The sequence below is a fragment of the Lactuca serriola genome, chromosome 5 (assembly GCF_051521515.1).
Source record: "Lactuca serriola cultivar US96UC23 chromosome 5, Lser_US96UC23_V15, whole genome shotgun sequence".
NCBI classification, from domain to species: Eukaryota; Viridiplantae; Streptophyta; class Magnoliopsida; order Asterales; family Asteraceae; genus Lactuca; species Lactuca serriola.
The window spans coordinates 127,080,186-127,096,706 of record NC_136412.1 but is presented as its reverse complement, the minus strand read 5'-3'; the positions used below and the strand labels follow the sequence as shown (position 1 = coordinate 127,096,706).

General features: G+C 33.5%; 1 protein-coding gene across 2 annotated transcripts; it reads left to right on the top strand.

The window, feature by feature from the left end:
- The first annotated feature begins 564 nt into the window (after positions 1-564).
- Positions 565-5,560, top strand: LOC145051220 (formin-like protein 17). 2 transcript variants are annotated; one of them, XM_078999323.1, is made up of 15 exons: positions 565-1,661; positions 2,049-2,281; positions 2,389-2,512; positions 2,624-2,695; positions 2,937-3,035; positions 3,115-3,156; positions 3,240-3,320; positions 3,406-3,456; positions 3,611-3,680; positions 3,782-3,876; positions 4,062-4,133; positions 4,232-4,348; positions 4,535-4,603; positions 4,698-4,764; positions 5,344-5,560. In XM_078999323.1, exons 1-15 carry the CDS (start codon positions 753-755, stop codon positions 5,466-5,468), a joined length of 2,226 nt encoding a protein of 741 aa, XP_078855449.1. In that variant the 5' UTR covers positions 565-752; the 3' UTR covers positions 5,469-5,560. The 2 variants fall into 2 exon arrangements, with proteins under 2 accessions (XP_078855449.1, XP_078855450.1); XM_078999324.1 differs by lacking the exon at positions 4,698-4,764.
- The last annotated feature ends 10,961 nt before the right edge of the window (positions 5,561-16,521 follow it).

The window sequence follows — 16,521 nt, the reverse complement described above, 5'->3', positions numbered from 1 at the left end:
GGGACCAAAATCACAAATAAAACTTGATTTTAAACCTTTAGTGTAAGTTGAAAACTTTTTGGATTCTATCCATAATTTTTCGAAAACCACAGGGACTAATTTTGCAATTTTGTCTTTGATAAATCATAAAGACCATTTTTATAGTTTTTTCATATAACAAATTAATGTTAGAAATTGCTATCTAATAATTAATATAAATAACTTAATTATTTTTAAATTGTACTTATCAAATTTTAACTTAATTTTATTATATTTATTTGGTTCTGTAGGTTCAATGATTGAAACTTAATTTATTAATTAATTTATTTATTTATTTTTGAAACAATTGATTATGGAGTAGTTGGATGAATAATGGAGATTGGACCAATAATTAAAGGGAAACAAATAAGGTTTTGTCTCATATGTACGAGATTTTAACCATATGTCGATCAACTTTTATTATCACAAAAGTTAATAGAAAAAGATCAGATATAATGGTTGCATTTTATATTTTTTAATAGATGAATTAAAAACACATGACATTTTTCCAAGTCTATACGAAACGCCTCTCAATTCTCCATTTTGTTTTTCACCCTCACATCAATTATTGACTTTTTAAGTTTTTGTACCCCAGTCTATCTGAAGTCTGTACATTCCACAATCCACGTCTCCTGGCGCCGTCGCTGCATCACCATTCTCGTCCTTGCTACGTCCTCCAACTTTAATTCTTTGTACGCGTTAGTCGTATTTCCTATTTTTGATTGATCATCAAAATGATGTCTATTAGAAAACAGTTTGAACACCTCAGAATACAATTAGAAGCTATAATATCAACAACCAACAACTTTGCTGAAGATAAATGTATCGGAAAAGGAGGATTTGGGAAAGTGTACAAGGGCGAACTCGTCCATTCGAAGGGCCATGCCACGGTTGCCTTAAAACGTTTAGATCGTGCATTTGGGCAAGGAGATCCTGAATTCTGGAAAGAAATCATTATGCTTTCCCTTTACACACATGAAAACATTGTCTCCCTCTTAGGATTTTGTGATGAGAGTGGTGAGAAGATCTTAGTGTACGAATATGCATCAAACAGAAGTCTTGACTTACACCTCAATAGCAATGATCTAACATGGGTTCGACGCCTTAATATATGCATAGGTGTGGCTCGTGGATTAGCATATCTTCATGATCCTGCAGGGAGCCAACAAAGAGTATTACACCGGGATATTAAAAGTTTCAACATCTTACTAGATGATAACTGGAATGCCAAGATCTCAGATTTGGGTCTATCCAAATTTGGTCCAGCTAATCAGCATTATACGTTTATGGTCTCCCGTGCTGTAGGTACGTTTGGGTATTGTGATCCGTTGTATGTAGAAACGGGGTTACTAACAAAGGAGTCGGATGTATATTCATTTGGTGTGGTGATGTTTGAAGTTTTGTGTGGGAGGTTGTGTATTGACAACAAGGGTATGCATCAACCTTTTACTGAATTGGTACGAAAGTGTTACAAAAAGAATAACCTGAGTGGAATTATCTTCGGTAATGTAAAGGATGAAATAAATCCTTGTTCGTTGAAGGCATTTGCAACAATTGCTTATAGATGTTTGAAAAGGAACCGTGAAAAACGACCACTAACGAACGAGGTTGTGAGAATACTTGAAACTGCTCTGAAGTATCAAGTAAGTTCACTTTTTTCCTTGCTAATCACCCATTTTTCATCATCAATCTAATTTAACTTTCCATTATAATCTCCTGAATATGCTAGTACCTAGTACTCTAGTAGTAACATGTGGTTGGACAAAAGTGTTATTAACCAAGGACCATGCCACAACCAAAAATATATCTTAATATGCATGGTTCAAGTAGATAATATATAATAAAAATCAAATTATCTTTTATGTTTACATTTCTTTAATATCTTCTTATACTAGCAACTAATGTGATCCAAATGACTTTTAGTGCTTTACATTTGTTAATATATTCTATGCTTTCAAGTGTCATATGATAATACTATTATCAGATTCAGAAATATTGTATGACTAAATTCACACTTTTTGTTGATTAAGGTTCCACCTCCACCACCACCTCCACTTCCACCTGCACGTTCAAAGAACTATAATGTATCACTGCCACCTCCTCCTCCGGACAACTCTAGTGTGCCACTACCACCTCCACATTCTGGTGTAAGTTCTTCAGCTTCTATAAATCAAAGACCTTTAAATCCCCTGCAACTGATGAAAACCAATGCAAAGGAAGGAAGTTTATGGAACGTGTCTCAAAAACACGGGAACCAATCAAGGTATGCGGATTTGTTGGATGACAATTGTTATTTATTTTATAAAACATATCATATTTTGGTTTAGGTTCAGGAGTAAAAAATGATGAAATTTGTTACTTTATATATAGGGCTCCTGAAATTGATATAACGGAGCTTGAGAGTCTGTTTTCAACTGCTTCCATGTCAACAGGCGCACACAAGAATCTAGGTCAACCAAGTTCCGAAAAGCTAAAACCAGAAAACATTTGTTTGGTTAGTTGATTCAAGATGTACTTTTTAACATCTCAATGCTTCAGTTTTATAATAAAATCCTTCATTTTCTTTACATAAGCATTGTTAAGTCATTTTGATTTTTTTTTTCAGATTAAACCGTTGAGAGCGAGTGCTTGGGAAATCATACTTGGGAAAATAAATCTACCCCTACATGATATTATTGTAAGTTCATTTAATTTTAGGAGATAAACCAAGCAAAACCAGAAATCCTGTACACGATCTGAACCAAATCGTTTATATACAACACTTAATCACTATGTAAGACAGATCGTTCATGATTCATTCCACAATTAGATTTTGTAGCATAAAAAATTCAAAACTTCTTGCTGGTTTAATTAAGTTGTAGTTTGCTTTATTGTCGGAGATCTCATTGCAACATTAACAAGCTGTGTTTGATTTTCAGAAAGCCATTCTTTCATTGGACTCTTTTGCTATGAATGTTCATCAAGTTTATAATCTTATCGAGTTTTGTCCTACAAAAGAAGAAATGGAGATAGTAAAGGTACTACTTTCTGCTATGTTCTTCCCCTTCTTACTTTGTATTCTTCTTATCACTCCTAATAACACACACATAATCTCAGAGCTATACAGGATACAAGAAAATGCTTGGACAATGTGAACAGGTATTCTTAGTCATAAATCGTAAGTATTGTAGAAAGATATAATTCCTTAAAAAATGAATTATGATACAATTTTGGCGTTTTAGTTCTTTTTGGAATGTGCGAAGATACCAAGAATAAAGCCAAAACTACGAGTATTTGCGTTCACAATTACTTTTAGCAGTCAGGTGAATATGCTTTAAGAATTCTTTTACTATTTTACCAAAGAGTTTTGTCTGTTTTAATTATTGGCTTAAGTTAAAAAAACTGTAGGTTAACAATTTGAGTGAAAATCTGAGTACAATCAAAGACGCTACTAAAGAGGTAACTTGCATCTCAGATTCTTTAATTTGATATTTCAGTTACAAGTAAAGCTTATACGTACCCACTTAAATGAGAAAGTATCGTGGCTTTTAGGCTACCCTGATGCATATTTGCAATATTTTTTCAAAGTCCTAGTTTCGTCTGCATGATTTAGATTATGGAATCCACAAAGCTGGTGAAGATAATGCAGATAATTTTCACTATGGGGAATAAATTAAACAAAGGTGCAGTAGGAAACGATTGCTGAAATATTATCATATTTTGAAGGTTATATTTCCTTTCTATATTTCATGCAATGAGGTATATTATATCATCTACGTTGCAGGATCCACTGGAGGTTTTAGATTAGACAATTTTCGGGATTTGGGATATACGTATGCAACGGATAAGAAGATCACTCTCTTGCATTATCTATGCAAGGTATAAAATAAATCTGTTTACTTGACACCTAGTTTTGTCCTTACACTGGCTATCAGTTTATTAACTAGAAGAAAATTAAAATTATGATATCTACATTCCCTACATATTCAATATAATTTCATGTCTCACTAATTTTATTATGTTTTCATTTTTGGTACTTATATGTTCTATTGCTTATTAATTAGGTGGTTGCTGAGCAAACACCAGAGTTATTGGATTTTGACAAGGATCTTATTCACTTGCAATCTGCCTCCATGGTAATTAGACGAATGCCTTAAAACTAATGATCAGGTTTCTATTGTTTGATTGTGAATTGTGATCCTTTTCCATTATGGTATCCACATCAAACCATTAGATACAAATTAAAAGTTTGCATGAGGACAAGTATGCAATAATCAACGGTTTCGAGAAGGCTCAAAATGAATTTGATGCTTCGGATAATGATGGTGATGTGTCAGCTCAATTCCGAGAGGTAAGTACATATTTAGTTATTTATTTTTCATGGATCTTTAGTAAAACGGGTTATATTAATTTTATTGTATTGAAGATAAAACAAAAACGGATTCTGATTGATACTTCATCTGTAATGACTTATATTCGTTGATATTGTTTTTTTTTTCTTTGGAAAAACTAAATCAATTCTTCAACTGTTGTGCAGGCCTTGAAGAGCTTTCTTGATAGTGCTGATGATCAACTCCCACCTCTTACCTCTTCGTTTAATGAAGTGGTGAGTCTTTTATAAATCTATTAACTCCAAAAATAAACAAGAGAAATATTCGAGTTTACTACTTTACACTGTAACAAGCATACATGTGTTAGAGGCTCAGTATGCAGACTCACTTGCGGTATATTTCGGGGAGGATCCCAGTCATGTTCCTTGGGAGCAAGGTCTGTTTTAGATTTTAGTGTCAATATCTTAATTCTTTATGTAGATAACAAATTACTTTAATTTTCATATAGTTTAAAAAACGTCCTTTCATCATTTTGTGCAAAGTAGCAACATACTTCATATATCATCATAAGGTAAAATAAGTATTGTTTGAATATGGACAAAAAACGTACATTTCCTAAAATGAATATTTGTCTCTTCAAATGTGTTTTCTTCATATAATAGTGCATGCACCCATTATAGAAACGTTAAATTTTGTCCCACTTATAAGCGCATGAAAGTGTCTTAAGTTTATAAGTCTTAGAAACATAATAAAGCTACACACTCATAGGTGTATAGAGATAATTACAAAAGAAAAAAATTCATGTTTGTAAATGTGTAGATGTAATAATATGGAGATAGAAAAAATCTCCACACTTATGAATTCGAAGCTTAGAAACTTTGAAATGCAAACTTCTCTACACTTAGGTTATTTGTTTATTCTTTTAGTATTCTAATAATCAGACAGATTAAGGTTAATTTTTTGATTAGTAGTTTGTATGTGGATATGTGATATTTTATTGGGTTTGTTTTTACAGTTATAACTTCTCTGGTGCGTTTTATTGTGAAATTTAAGAAGGCACACAATGAGAATATACAGTGGGAAGATTCTGAAAAGAAAAAATTGGAGAAAGTTGTTAAAGAAGAGGGAAGCAGCAGTTAATATTGTATTGAAAGAAAGCCTAAATGCATGAAAAGCAATGTACTTCAATAATTTTATTAGTTTGTGTATCCTACTTTCATTTCATTCTGTTACATCATTCACTACTACAAAAAAGAGCATTAACGACGGCCAAAACCATCGGTAATCCGTCGCTAAAGCTCCTTACCGGCGGAATTGTAACACACCAAAATCCATCGCTATATTCTTGTCGCTAATTATTTGTAATGGATTTCCGACGGCTCTGGCTAGTGACGATTTTTCCGTCATAAATAGTAACGGATCACCAACAGAATATATTTGCAACGGTTACCGACGGAAAAATTTACTAACGGATTACTAACAGAATCTGAAATAACTTACTAACGGATTACCGACGGAATCCCGAAATGACTACAAATTTTTTTTGTAACAGATTAGCGACTGATTTTGGCATTATAAAAAAATTTACAAATTAATGAAGAAATTAAAAACTAAAAATAATTACATATTGAACACAAATTTTTTAAACATACATTATATCTGTATTTTAAAACAACCAAATGTAAAAGTAAATCCATACATTTCAATCATTTGACATACATTAAATCTATAACTCCATATTGTCAAATACCAAAAATTTCAATCCATATTGTTTAATATTATCAACAAGCAATAGAGAATTCTTTCTTGTGGATTCCACACCTATCATTGAGAGTTGTTAGCTAGAGAGATGTTTATATATTGTCAAATACCATAAATGCCCTCAAATATTACCTTTTATCTTCCGGTGAATTGCTTCAAAAGATCATTCATTTTTCCAAGAAGACGGCTTTCCATGTCCTCTCGTAACTTCACCTCACTATCAAAATTGGCTTCTATTTCCTCCCGTTTCTTCACTTCTCGTTCCAACATGCTTTCTAGTTCATTTATCTAAAATATGGTCCGCCAAACATATAATTAGTATAAAATAGAGAAGGAAATAGCAACATACTTTACTATTTTTATCATAACATTGACACATACCTTTTTTTAATAATCATGGGATGATGAGCCACACTAGTAAGGTGTCCCCGACACGACGTTGCCTGGATCTAATGATCCTACCCCGTAAACTCCCCCCTTCTTTCTCCCGCGAACACAATGCTCCCATATTTCAACATCACCCAATGGATGTTGACTAGGGTCGGGGCCATATTTCTCACACATTGACTTCTCATATTTGTCCTACAATTTACCAAAACAAAAATACCACCTTTCTGCTTAAAGATTCTCATTCCAAAAGGAAGTTTCATTCATTCAGGGCAAATCTAAGGGAAATTTCGTCTATTCTAAAGGCATATTAAGCAGCAACCTAGCAGCATACTGAATTCCACATGGTAAAGAATAATCTTCATGTTGGAAATTTGTTGGTAGTTTCCCTATTTTGGGCATGTTTTGGTATATAATAAGCAGTACACCTGCCTCATTTTGAATATAGAATTCTACAGGATTATGAAACAATATCAGGAGGTGTTTGTTTACAATTTACTGTTCTGAGATTTTAAGGTTTCAGAATTTATTCCTAGGTATGTGTACTAAATAACTCATCCACCTATACTGTAGTGACAAAGAACATGGTTTGGCATGCGGAATTAAAGCTTGCACAATTGAACATGGTGATTTGGGTGTTTAAGAGATATATTTAATGTATATGGTGTTACACAAAAAGGATCTAGATCTAGACTACATGATTAACACACACTTACACACTCACTTCTACATCTCTCAAAGCACACCTCTACAAGTGGCTTGAACCCACTATTTATAGAGGTGTTTACATGTCTCTCTCTCACTCTAACTAACAAATGGGTCTAAAGGCTAAAGCACCATATGCAAGTGGGTTTTACAAAAGTCAAACATTTACAAAGTCATGAATGAATAACTTTGCACCCCAACATTCTCCCCCTCAAAGTTAGGAATGAATGACCCACTTCAAATCTTCCAAAATCAAGCACTACGCAGTTTGAGCCTCAAAGGTGACACATGTCGAAATGAACTTCAATCTTCAATTCTTCCATGATTCTTCAATTTGGGCTCTAGGATGTGAGACCATACAATCCGAGCAGCAACGAATAATCAAGAGTATCCCAAACTCCAAATAATCACCCAAAGTTGCGCATAAAAACACACCCCAAAAATCTTCAATAATTCCAAACCCATTTCGAATATATCACTTCCGAACTTCTAATTGCATCATCTCGTGGCTTCAAAACTTCCAGATCACTTCGGTCTTCAAATCCGCGTAATATGAAAAATTCAAGTTCGAATTTCCATATAAAACTTCTCCCCCTTTTAATAATCGAAATTTGATTATAAAACTCCAAAGGAAAAAGAACGTGTTCTATTCGGAATTTTTCGTGTCAAAACTCCCCTTAACATGTGGCATAAACTTTGTGCTTCAATCCGGAAAACCCAAAAAATAATCAATTTTTATCGTCGTTCACGGATTGTCTTTGACAAAATTTCTCAAAAATTGGTAGAAATTGTCAATTTCAAAATTCTGTAGTGACCCGTTGCACCCAAAACAGTCAAATATGTGAAACTCTAGCCCATTTGCGAAACCGGGCATAAAGTGTAAATTCGCACAAACTGCAAGGACCAAAACTGAAAATTCTGCAATTTCTCAGCTTTTATTGCCATTTGCGAAGTTGGGTATTTATTTCCAAAAATGCGAAACTCCAGGGACTATTTTTGAAACTTGTGCATGTTCTTCAAACTTGCGAAGTTGGGCTACTTTTGTCATTTTGTGAAAAAATCAGGGGTGCAAACTGAAACTTTTTGTGTTCTTCCCCAAATCACCATATGCAGTCAATCACTTCACATGTTCCAGATTCTTCGCATATTCCTTACAAATTCTTCGCATCTTTAATCCAAAATTGCGAAATTGATTGAGACCAAATGCGAAACCAATTTTTAATCTCATATGCGAACCATATTACCAATTCATAACAAAATGCGAATGAACATTTTTTTTTGACTTCCAAATTGCGAATCGATTCACATATGCGAATCACAGTTTTATAACATAAAGCGAATCCATAAAGCGAACACAATTTTTGAGTCACCCATATGCGAATCACTTTAAGACCCAGATGAGAACTCAAGACCGAACAAATCAATCTGTTCATTCATTACTTCAATCGACATCAAAAGAACTTACATAAACCAATCTTTAAAATGATTCACCAAATGCGAATCTTGACCATCAACCACAAAATTTTTGTCATTCGCATTTCATTCACTAACCCAAAACCTTTACTCGTCGATCAAACCCAAATTTTCCCATTCTTGTAGATGCGAATGACCTCACATACAACATACAGGCAAGAAATCGACTCCAAATCGTATGAAATCAAAAATCAATTCTTCAATAAAGTTCCCTTCATTCAAACTCCAAATGTTCATCAAATCGACTGTGAAACCTTCGAAATCATAATCAGAGTTCGTCATCTGTTCGCTATGAATCGTCGACCATTAAGCTTTTGTTTTAGTAGCTAACCATTAACTCTGATAGAATTCGTCATCAAGAATACATTCCCATCCAACTTCGAAATTAAATCTAAATTAGACTAAATTTCGACTTGCACAACTTTAAAACAACTTGAACATACCAATTTCTTCTACCAATTCATCAATTCATCACATAAACATCGACTTTGACTTTTTAGTTTGACATGTCGATTTCATCAATCAATAAGCACAAATCAATACTTTTCTGAAATTTTTCGAATCAATCATCAAATATCAACTCTGAATCACATGATCTTCATAAGAATTTCAAGATTTTTGATCAATTTTATCAAAATCAAAAATCCAATTTTCGAATTCTTAGTTCTAACTTGATCACAATCGATCATTGTGATTAAACTCGACACATACAAAGAATCGATTCACAAGTACATCTCTACAAACAAAACTATTGATCGATAAGAGTGAAAAAAAACGAGACTCAAGAACTAAGATTTAAAGAAATGTTGAATGCGACTTCAAAGTTTAGAACATATGACAACGAGCACATACACATTGACTGATTTTGATGAATCAATGGGCTCGATTAAGTGAACAGTACCAGATCCATTCTTTTGGATCATAATGAAACAATGAATTGGGCTTAAATGATTATTGTGAACAGTAAAAGATTCATAAATTAGATTAAGATAACCTGTAGGCTTGCCAATGGATGAATAGTATCGCATTAGTGTCATCAGATCTTAACCAAAATTTTTTGGATATTAAAACAAACATGAATAATCCTGATTTAATTTGATTTTAGGTTAGATCTTGAATCAAACGAACAATTAAGTGACTGGAACGAACCTTGATCAACAAAAGAATTATTGGATCACAACAAATGGGTTTTTCAAAGAAAATTTTGATCCAACGAATCAAATGATCAAAAAACAAGAACGCAAAGCACGAATTCAATGAAATTAAGAGAGATCATAGAGAGAGACTCACCAAAATTGATCAAATTGCGACAAAAGTTTGCCAAACCGAGAATCGTTCTTCAAATATCACCTTGATCTTGAAGACCCGCTCTGATACCAATTGTATGACAAAGAACATGATTTGGCATGCGGAATTAAAGCTTGCACAATTGAACATGGTGATTTGGGTGTTTAAGAGATATATTGAATGTATATGGTGTTACACAAAAAGGATCTAGATCTAGACTACATAATTAACACACACTTACACACTCACTTCTACATCTCTCAAAGCACACCTCTACAAGTGGCATGAACCCACTATTTATAGAGGTGTTTACATGTCTCTCTCTCACTTTAACTAACAAATGGGTCTAAAGGATAAAGCACCACATGCAAATGGGTTTTACAAAAGTCAAACATTTACAAAGTCATGAATGAATAACTTTGCACCCCAACATATACCAGACTATCGTTCTGCGGAGGCAAAGGATTTTCTGCTAAAATGCCTCCAAAAGTATGAATTCTATTTTTGTATTAATTCATATTATTATTATTATTATCTTTGTTTTTATTTTTTTCCTTACCTTTATTGGTCTATGTTATTATAGGGAACCAAATCTCAGGCCTGATGCATCAGAGTTACTACAGTTGATCTCCATCTCAAACTTTATTTATAGTCACTAAACTGGAAACGAATAACAATTAATATGGAAACAAAAAAATGTTATTCATTTTTCTTTTCCTTTTAAACTTCAGCAAGCAAACATAGGCAATACAAACTTCTGATAGATGCTTCCCTAAAGAAAAAAGCTCATTAATTTCTTGACATATAATATCTCAATAAGCAAATAAATTAATGTCTTGACATATAATATCTTTGACCCAGGCTATACAAACTTGACCAGTTGACCCTGTACCAATCACATTTGGAAAGGTTTTTTGCACAAAGAGTAAGTAAACCAAACTGTAATGCATGTCCATGCCAGTTGAAGGGTATTTTGGGAAATAGAGTGCACCACTTATTGAGGAACCAACAACACCTAAGCTAGAGGCTGTTGAATTATAAAAAAAAGACATTGATGATCTGCTCAGCTTCAGAGAGATCTTGACCTAAAATATTTAGAAATCAGAATCTTTGTTAATTGTTATTGGATTTATTATAGAATCTGCTTTTCTTATTATGTGATGTTGACCTAAAATTTGCAGGGGTGGTTGAGGAGATGAGTTAGACATGCAGGTCAAAATTGAAGTCATTTAGCAAATTTCATAAAGGTTAGATTACTAATCTTTCCACTGACGCCCAAAAAAAAATCTCTAAACATTATTATGCAAGAAAGTAACATCATATGTGTTTAAGACACTTTAGCTCTATGCATTATCATAAACCCTTTCTTACTAACTCCCCCAACATGTTCACTCAGCTTAGCCAACTGAGCCAATCTCTTCTTGGATGAATCCAAGACTTCCCCCATCTTTGACTTTTCAGTCAACTCCCCTGGTTCATCATCACCAACCTCATAACTTTTATTTGAGGGGCTTCCTTCAGTTGAAACATCCAAAATCTGCTTCAAAGACTCCACCACTTGATCATTTGGCAAGTTTTGAGTTGCACATGATATAGGCTATAATAATATGTCTATTTTCATCACAGATACCATGTACAAGTAGTAGAATTAGAACAGCAACACGAGGGCGTTTCTCTATACACCCTATATTTCGTCCTTGTAGTATAGTGGTTTGTCAGATTTTTATTATATATTTATATTTTTCAATTTTTCCCAAGAAATGTTAGATTTTTTTTCATATGTTTGTTTTTACAGTTGCTGTTACAAAGAAATGAAGTAATTGCCCTAATATTGTAAAACATATTGTTCTTTTTGAATTTTAACAAGACTACAAACTGTTGCATTTTAAAAGTGAAACCAGAATCATACATGACTTCAATGTTCTTGAAGGAAAACATGAAGTGATAGGGGCAAAATGGTCATCCTCGTTATCTTAACAGATGAGATGATAAGACTCTGAAGTTAAACTATTAATTCGCATGTAAGCATTTTAATTACCTTTTAGCTTTTTTATTGTTCAATTTTTCATTAAAAATATAAAGTTGAATAAACATGGACTGATTCCAGGTTTCCAACATGTTTACTGTTTGGTATAAGTTTTTAATTATGATATGCTTTTGTTATTTTAAGTGTTGAATCTTTGAAACCTAAAACAAAATTATGAATATTAATTGAGTGGTAACATTTTTAATCCCCTAATTATACAGTTAAAATATTAAAAAAAAATAATGAAATATCTAGATATTTATTTTTAATAAGAGTGAATTACTGAAATCGTCCCTATGGTTTGGTCAAAATTGCACATTTGGTCCCTAACTTTTTTTTTGCGCTCGGATCGTCCCTATGGTTTGGTAAAAAATGCATGTTTGGTCCCTAACTTTAGCGTATGTAAGGGACGAAAAATGCAACAAAATCAAACCACAGGGACGAAAAACGCAACAAAATCAAACCACAGGGATGATCCGAGTGCAAAAAAAAAGTTAGGGACCAAACGTGCAATTTTGACCAAACCACAGGGACGATTTCAGTAATTTACTCTTATAATAAAGGAAAGGAAGTTTTTAATTGGTTTTTGATTTCTTGAAGTATTAGAAATAGAAGATGTTATTGTTGATGAATGATGACATATTCTTCATCAATTTCTCAATTGATTTATATTTTCTTTTTTCTCACAGGACTTGGCAACAGTTCCTTCACAGGTTAGTAATAGTATATTAGTATTACACAAACAAATACATACTTTCAATATCGACAATGTACTATACAATTTATGCATAATAGCAACATACTTCCATAAGTACATTGCTATTTATATTCAAATTTTGACGGAATATTTGACTGAATCAGATTGTTCAAAGCATGATCCGGAAGTGGATGGGCACATGGAAAAGAACTTTGCAGAGCTTCTTTCAGAAGAACTAAAACTAAGAGAAGCAGAAGCATTAGAAAGTCAACAGCGTGCTGACATGGCATTACTCGAGGCAAAAAAGCTGACATCACAATATCAAAAGGAAGCAGACAAGTGTAACTCTGAAATGGAAACATGTGAAGAAGCTCGTGAAAAAGCTGAAGCAGCAACAGGCAAGTCCACAGCTGAGTTCAGGTGGGATCCACCCGCCAATGACAATGAGTGGAGGTGGAGGTGGTCAGGACGGTAATTGTCCTGCAAGCCCACAGTTGAGCTCATAGACAATGGGGTCTGTTGGTAGTATCACTATTCTTTATCTTTTTCTTCTTGCTATTAATGTATTCAGTAACTAACTAACTAACTAACAGCTATTAATTATTATTAAGTATACTACTTTATAGATGAAAAGGCCAGTAAAAAGGTCCTTGATTGGTTAACTCTTTAGAAAGTTGAGGTAATTTTAGTTCAATCTGTTGATTTGAGTTCCAGCTCTGATGATGGAACTTATAAAACATCTGAAGGTGAAACTATCATGGCTGATTGTTACTTTAAATGCACAAGTGATCCGATTGGTTCATCATGGCTTAAAGAGACAAGTCTCAAGGATAGTTTTAATGATAGTGGGAGATTAATGGTTGATGCAAACTTTAGGGTCAAAGGGTTTGAGAATATCTTTGCAACTGGAGATATCAATGATGTTGTAGTAAGTCTCATCACATTTTCTATGTTTCTTTGCCTCATTTTTGCCAATTATATAATGTCTTCTTAATTTGTGCAATTTTCAAAGGGGCTAGATTTTGGTTTATGAAATGACATGTTTGATTAATGTTTAGGAACTTAAATAAGGATATATATATATATATATATATATATATATATATATATATATATATGTATATATGTTAAAACTATCGCATGATGTTAAATCAAGTAAAAACAAAACAACTAAATGAGAGCTGGAACAAGGATTTGATCAAATAGGAAACAGGGGAGGGCTTGGTGATTTTCTGATAGTTTCTTTCAGTTGTTTGGTGCATTTTATTGTCAACCAATAAAATGCAATCAAAGGTAGAAATTGCTAAGACTGTTTATAATATATTACATATTGATTGATAGTTTCAGTCTCTTTCTACTTGCCTAATAGCATCACTCACTGATGACTCAGCCAACAATTATCTCAGACACAATATTGTTTTTGCAATTCTTGGTTTGCTGGGAAGGTTATTTCGGGTAAGTTTTGTTGTCAATTTTTCAGTTGCTTTTTTTCCATTTCCTGTTTTACCCCTTATGAAATATTTATGTGGTATTGTTGCAGATGAAGTGAAGCAGTTTGCACAAGAGGTAAACTATTAGTATTTAGTAGAAACAAATACCAAATAAGGAAACTAACAAAGAGAACCTACAGCATGATGGTAAGATTCAACTACAGGTCTACAACAATAACAGTTTTGTTAGGTTTGTTTATCTTTAATTGAATAAACTAACATAAATGATCAAACGGTGACAAAAATACTAAGGCCATAACAATTTGTGATATATAAAATGTGAATCGTCTTAATCATGTAATAGACTAAATAAGTTAGTGTTTTCTTTACAAGAACTTAAGTGAGAAAAAGCTGAAATCAGATTCAATGGTAAGGTCCACCAGCTACAGCAACAACTTCGATGATGGTGTCGGCGGCAAGAGACTTAGGCGATGCTGGTTGTCGTGGGTGGGTTGCAGGTCGAACTGGCAGTAGGAGGGAGAAGTATGTTGCGTCGACGACTTTGGATGAGCCGGAGGGCTTTGCTTCCGACGGAGATGGCGGAGGCGATGTCGTTGGTAAACCGTCGGTACACAGTAACGGATTACCGACCAATTTACTTCTGTCGCAAAAGTGTTGCAAAAGCGTCGCTAATCTCCTAATAATTCATCTGTCGGAAATCCGTTGTTTTTTCCGACGGATTTTTTCCGTCGCTAAGATTCCGTCGCTATTGCTATGTTTTCTAGTAGTGATTGTGGCTTAGTTTTTTCTTATTAAGGAATTCTACTTTAAAAACTCAATTGCATTATGGTGTTTATATTCAATTTTGTATTTATAAGGGTGGAGGGAGTCCATCCCTCCTACCTTTCCTAAGCCACTTACAGGGCCGACCTTACCTTTAAGTTTACTAAGCCCTTGCTTAAGGCCCCCAATTCTAAGGGGCCCCTTAAACCCAATTAAGCAAATCTCAATTAGTCAATTTTTCTATCTCCATTAGCGCACACCACAAAAATCATTAGCCTAAGTTCTTCCCTCTCATTCTTTGATTCTTTATTCTCAGCAGAAACCAATCTCGATTGAATATTAATCCATTCTTGATTAGTCAATTCTCGATCATGTTCTTCTTCTTTTGATTCTCTATTGTTGATTGTTCAAAATCAAAAGTCAAAACTATAAACTTCAAGGCTATCAAGAAGACAAAAACTAAAATCTGAAACGGTATGTTCTTCTTCCTCGTATTCTCCATTGTTGATTACTCTTTCTTGATTAATCTATTAGGCTTATGTTTATATGTATATCAGTTTCCAATATGGACTAATTATCTATTAGGGTCAATATTTGGTGGTTGTCGAGGCCAACACAAATAATAACCCTAAATATTACACACTAAAATAGTGTATAGTGGTAAAGGGATCGAATCCACGGAGATTGGTTCAATTTATAACTCTATGAAAAATCTCTTTGTAAAAATACTTGTAAAATGACAATAAAAATAAAATGGGGGGTTTTGGTGTTTTGAAATACTTGAAACAAACTAGAATTAACTATGATTTAAATAGACAAATGCAACAAAAATAAGAGTTTGATGTAAAATCAATAAGGGAGAGATGGTTGACTTAAAGTTTCCTCACTTTGACTTTTGATGAACATATCATTAGAATCCAATGGTGCAATACTTTGATTTAAATCCTTAATTTGGCTATAGTAATCCAAGGAGCTTGAGATTACCTAGACTTTTCTTAATTGTTGAAATGGCTAGAGAAGCTCATAACAATTTCCTTAGTCAAAGTCACTAATTCCAAATAGCATGTAATTAGTGAAAATCAACTAGCATTAAGAACCAAAAAGTCACCAAATCCAAGAGGGGTCAAATGCTTTCACCACCATGTTGGAGGAAATGTTTTTATGATTGTGTGAAGCAAAAACAACACAAAAATCATTTGTTGCTTGCTAATTTGAGGATCCTTTACTTAATCAAGAAATTAGCCAACTAATCACCACAAACACATTTAAACTCATGAACTAAAACATACAAGTAGTGATAAGATGTTAAAACACAAAACATTCCCATAAAGATTTAAGAACATGTTCATGGATTCTTCAACATTCAACAAAAGTTCAAAGGATTAACCAAAAGTCAACCAAGATTAGTTTAGCCAAGCATGGCTAAACCCAAAGAAACAAAGTTAGAGAAGATTGTACCAAACATTAAGCAAGAATCAAGAGGTAAAAATATGATGTTCTTCAAGTGTTCTTGGCCTTCAAAAGTCTTCAAAACTCCAGAGAGAATCTCCAAAAATCGGATGTCCAAGAGTCTCCAAAAGATGGGCACCAACCTTCCTCAAATAGCTCAAAAACAGAATTTCCGAAACTACCCCTGCAGGAGGT

Bases quoted from the DNA above. Each gene is read 5' to 3' on its own strand.
- LOC145051220 (XM_078999323.1), top strand. From the start codon at position 753: ATGATGTCTATTAGAAAACAGTTTGAACACCTCAGAATACAATTAGAA. The intron at 3,877-4,061 runs GTATAAAATAAA...CTTATTAATTAG, and splicing joins TCTTGCATTATCTATGCAAG to GTGGTTGCTGAGCAAACACC. The intron at 4,134-4,231 runs GTAATTAGACGA...TCAAACCATTAG, and splicing joins ACTTGCAATCTGCCTCCATG to ATACAAATTAAAAGTTTGCA.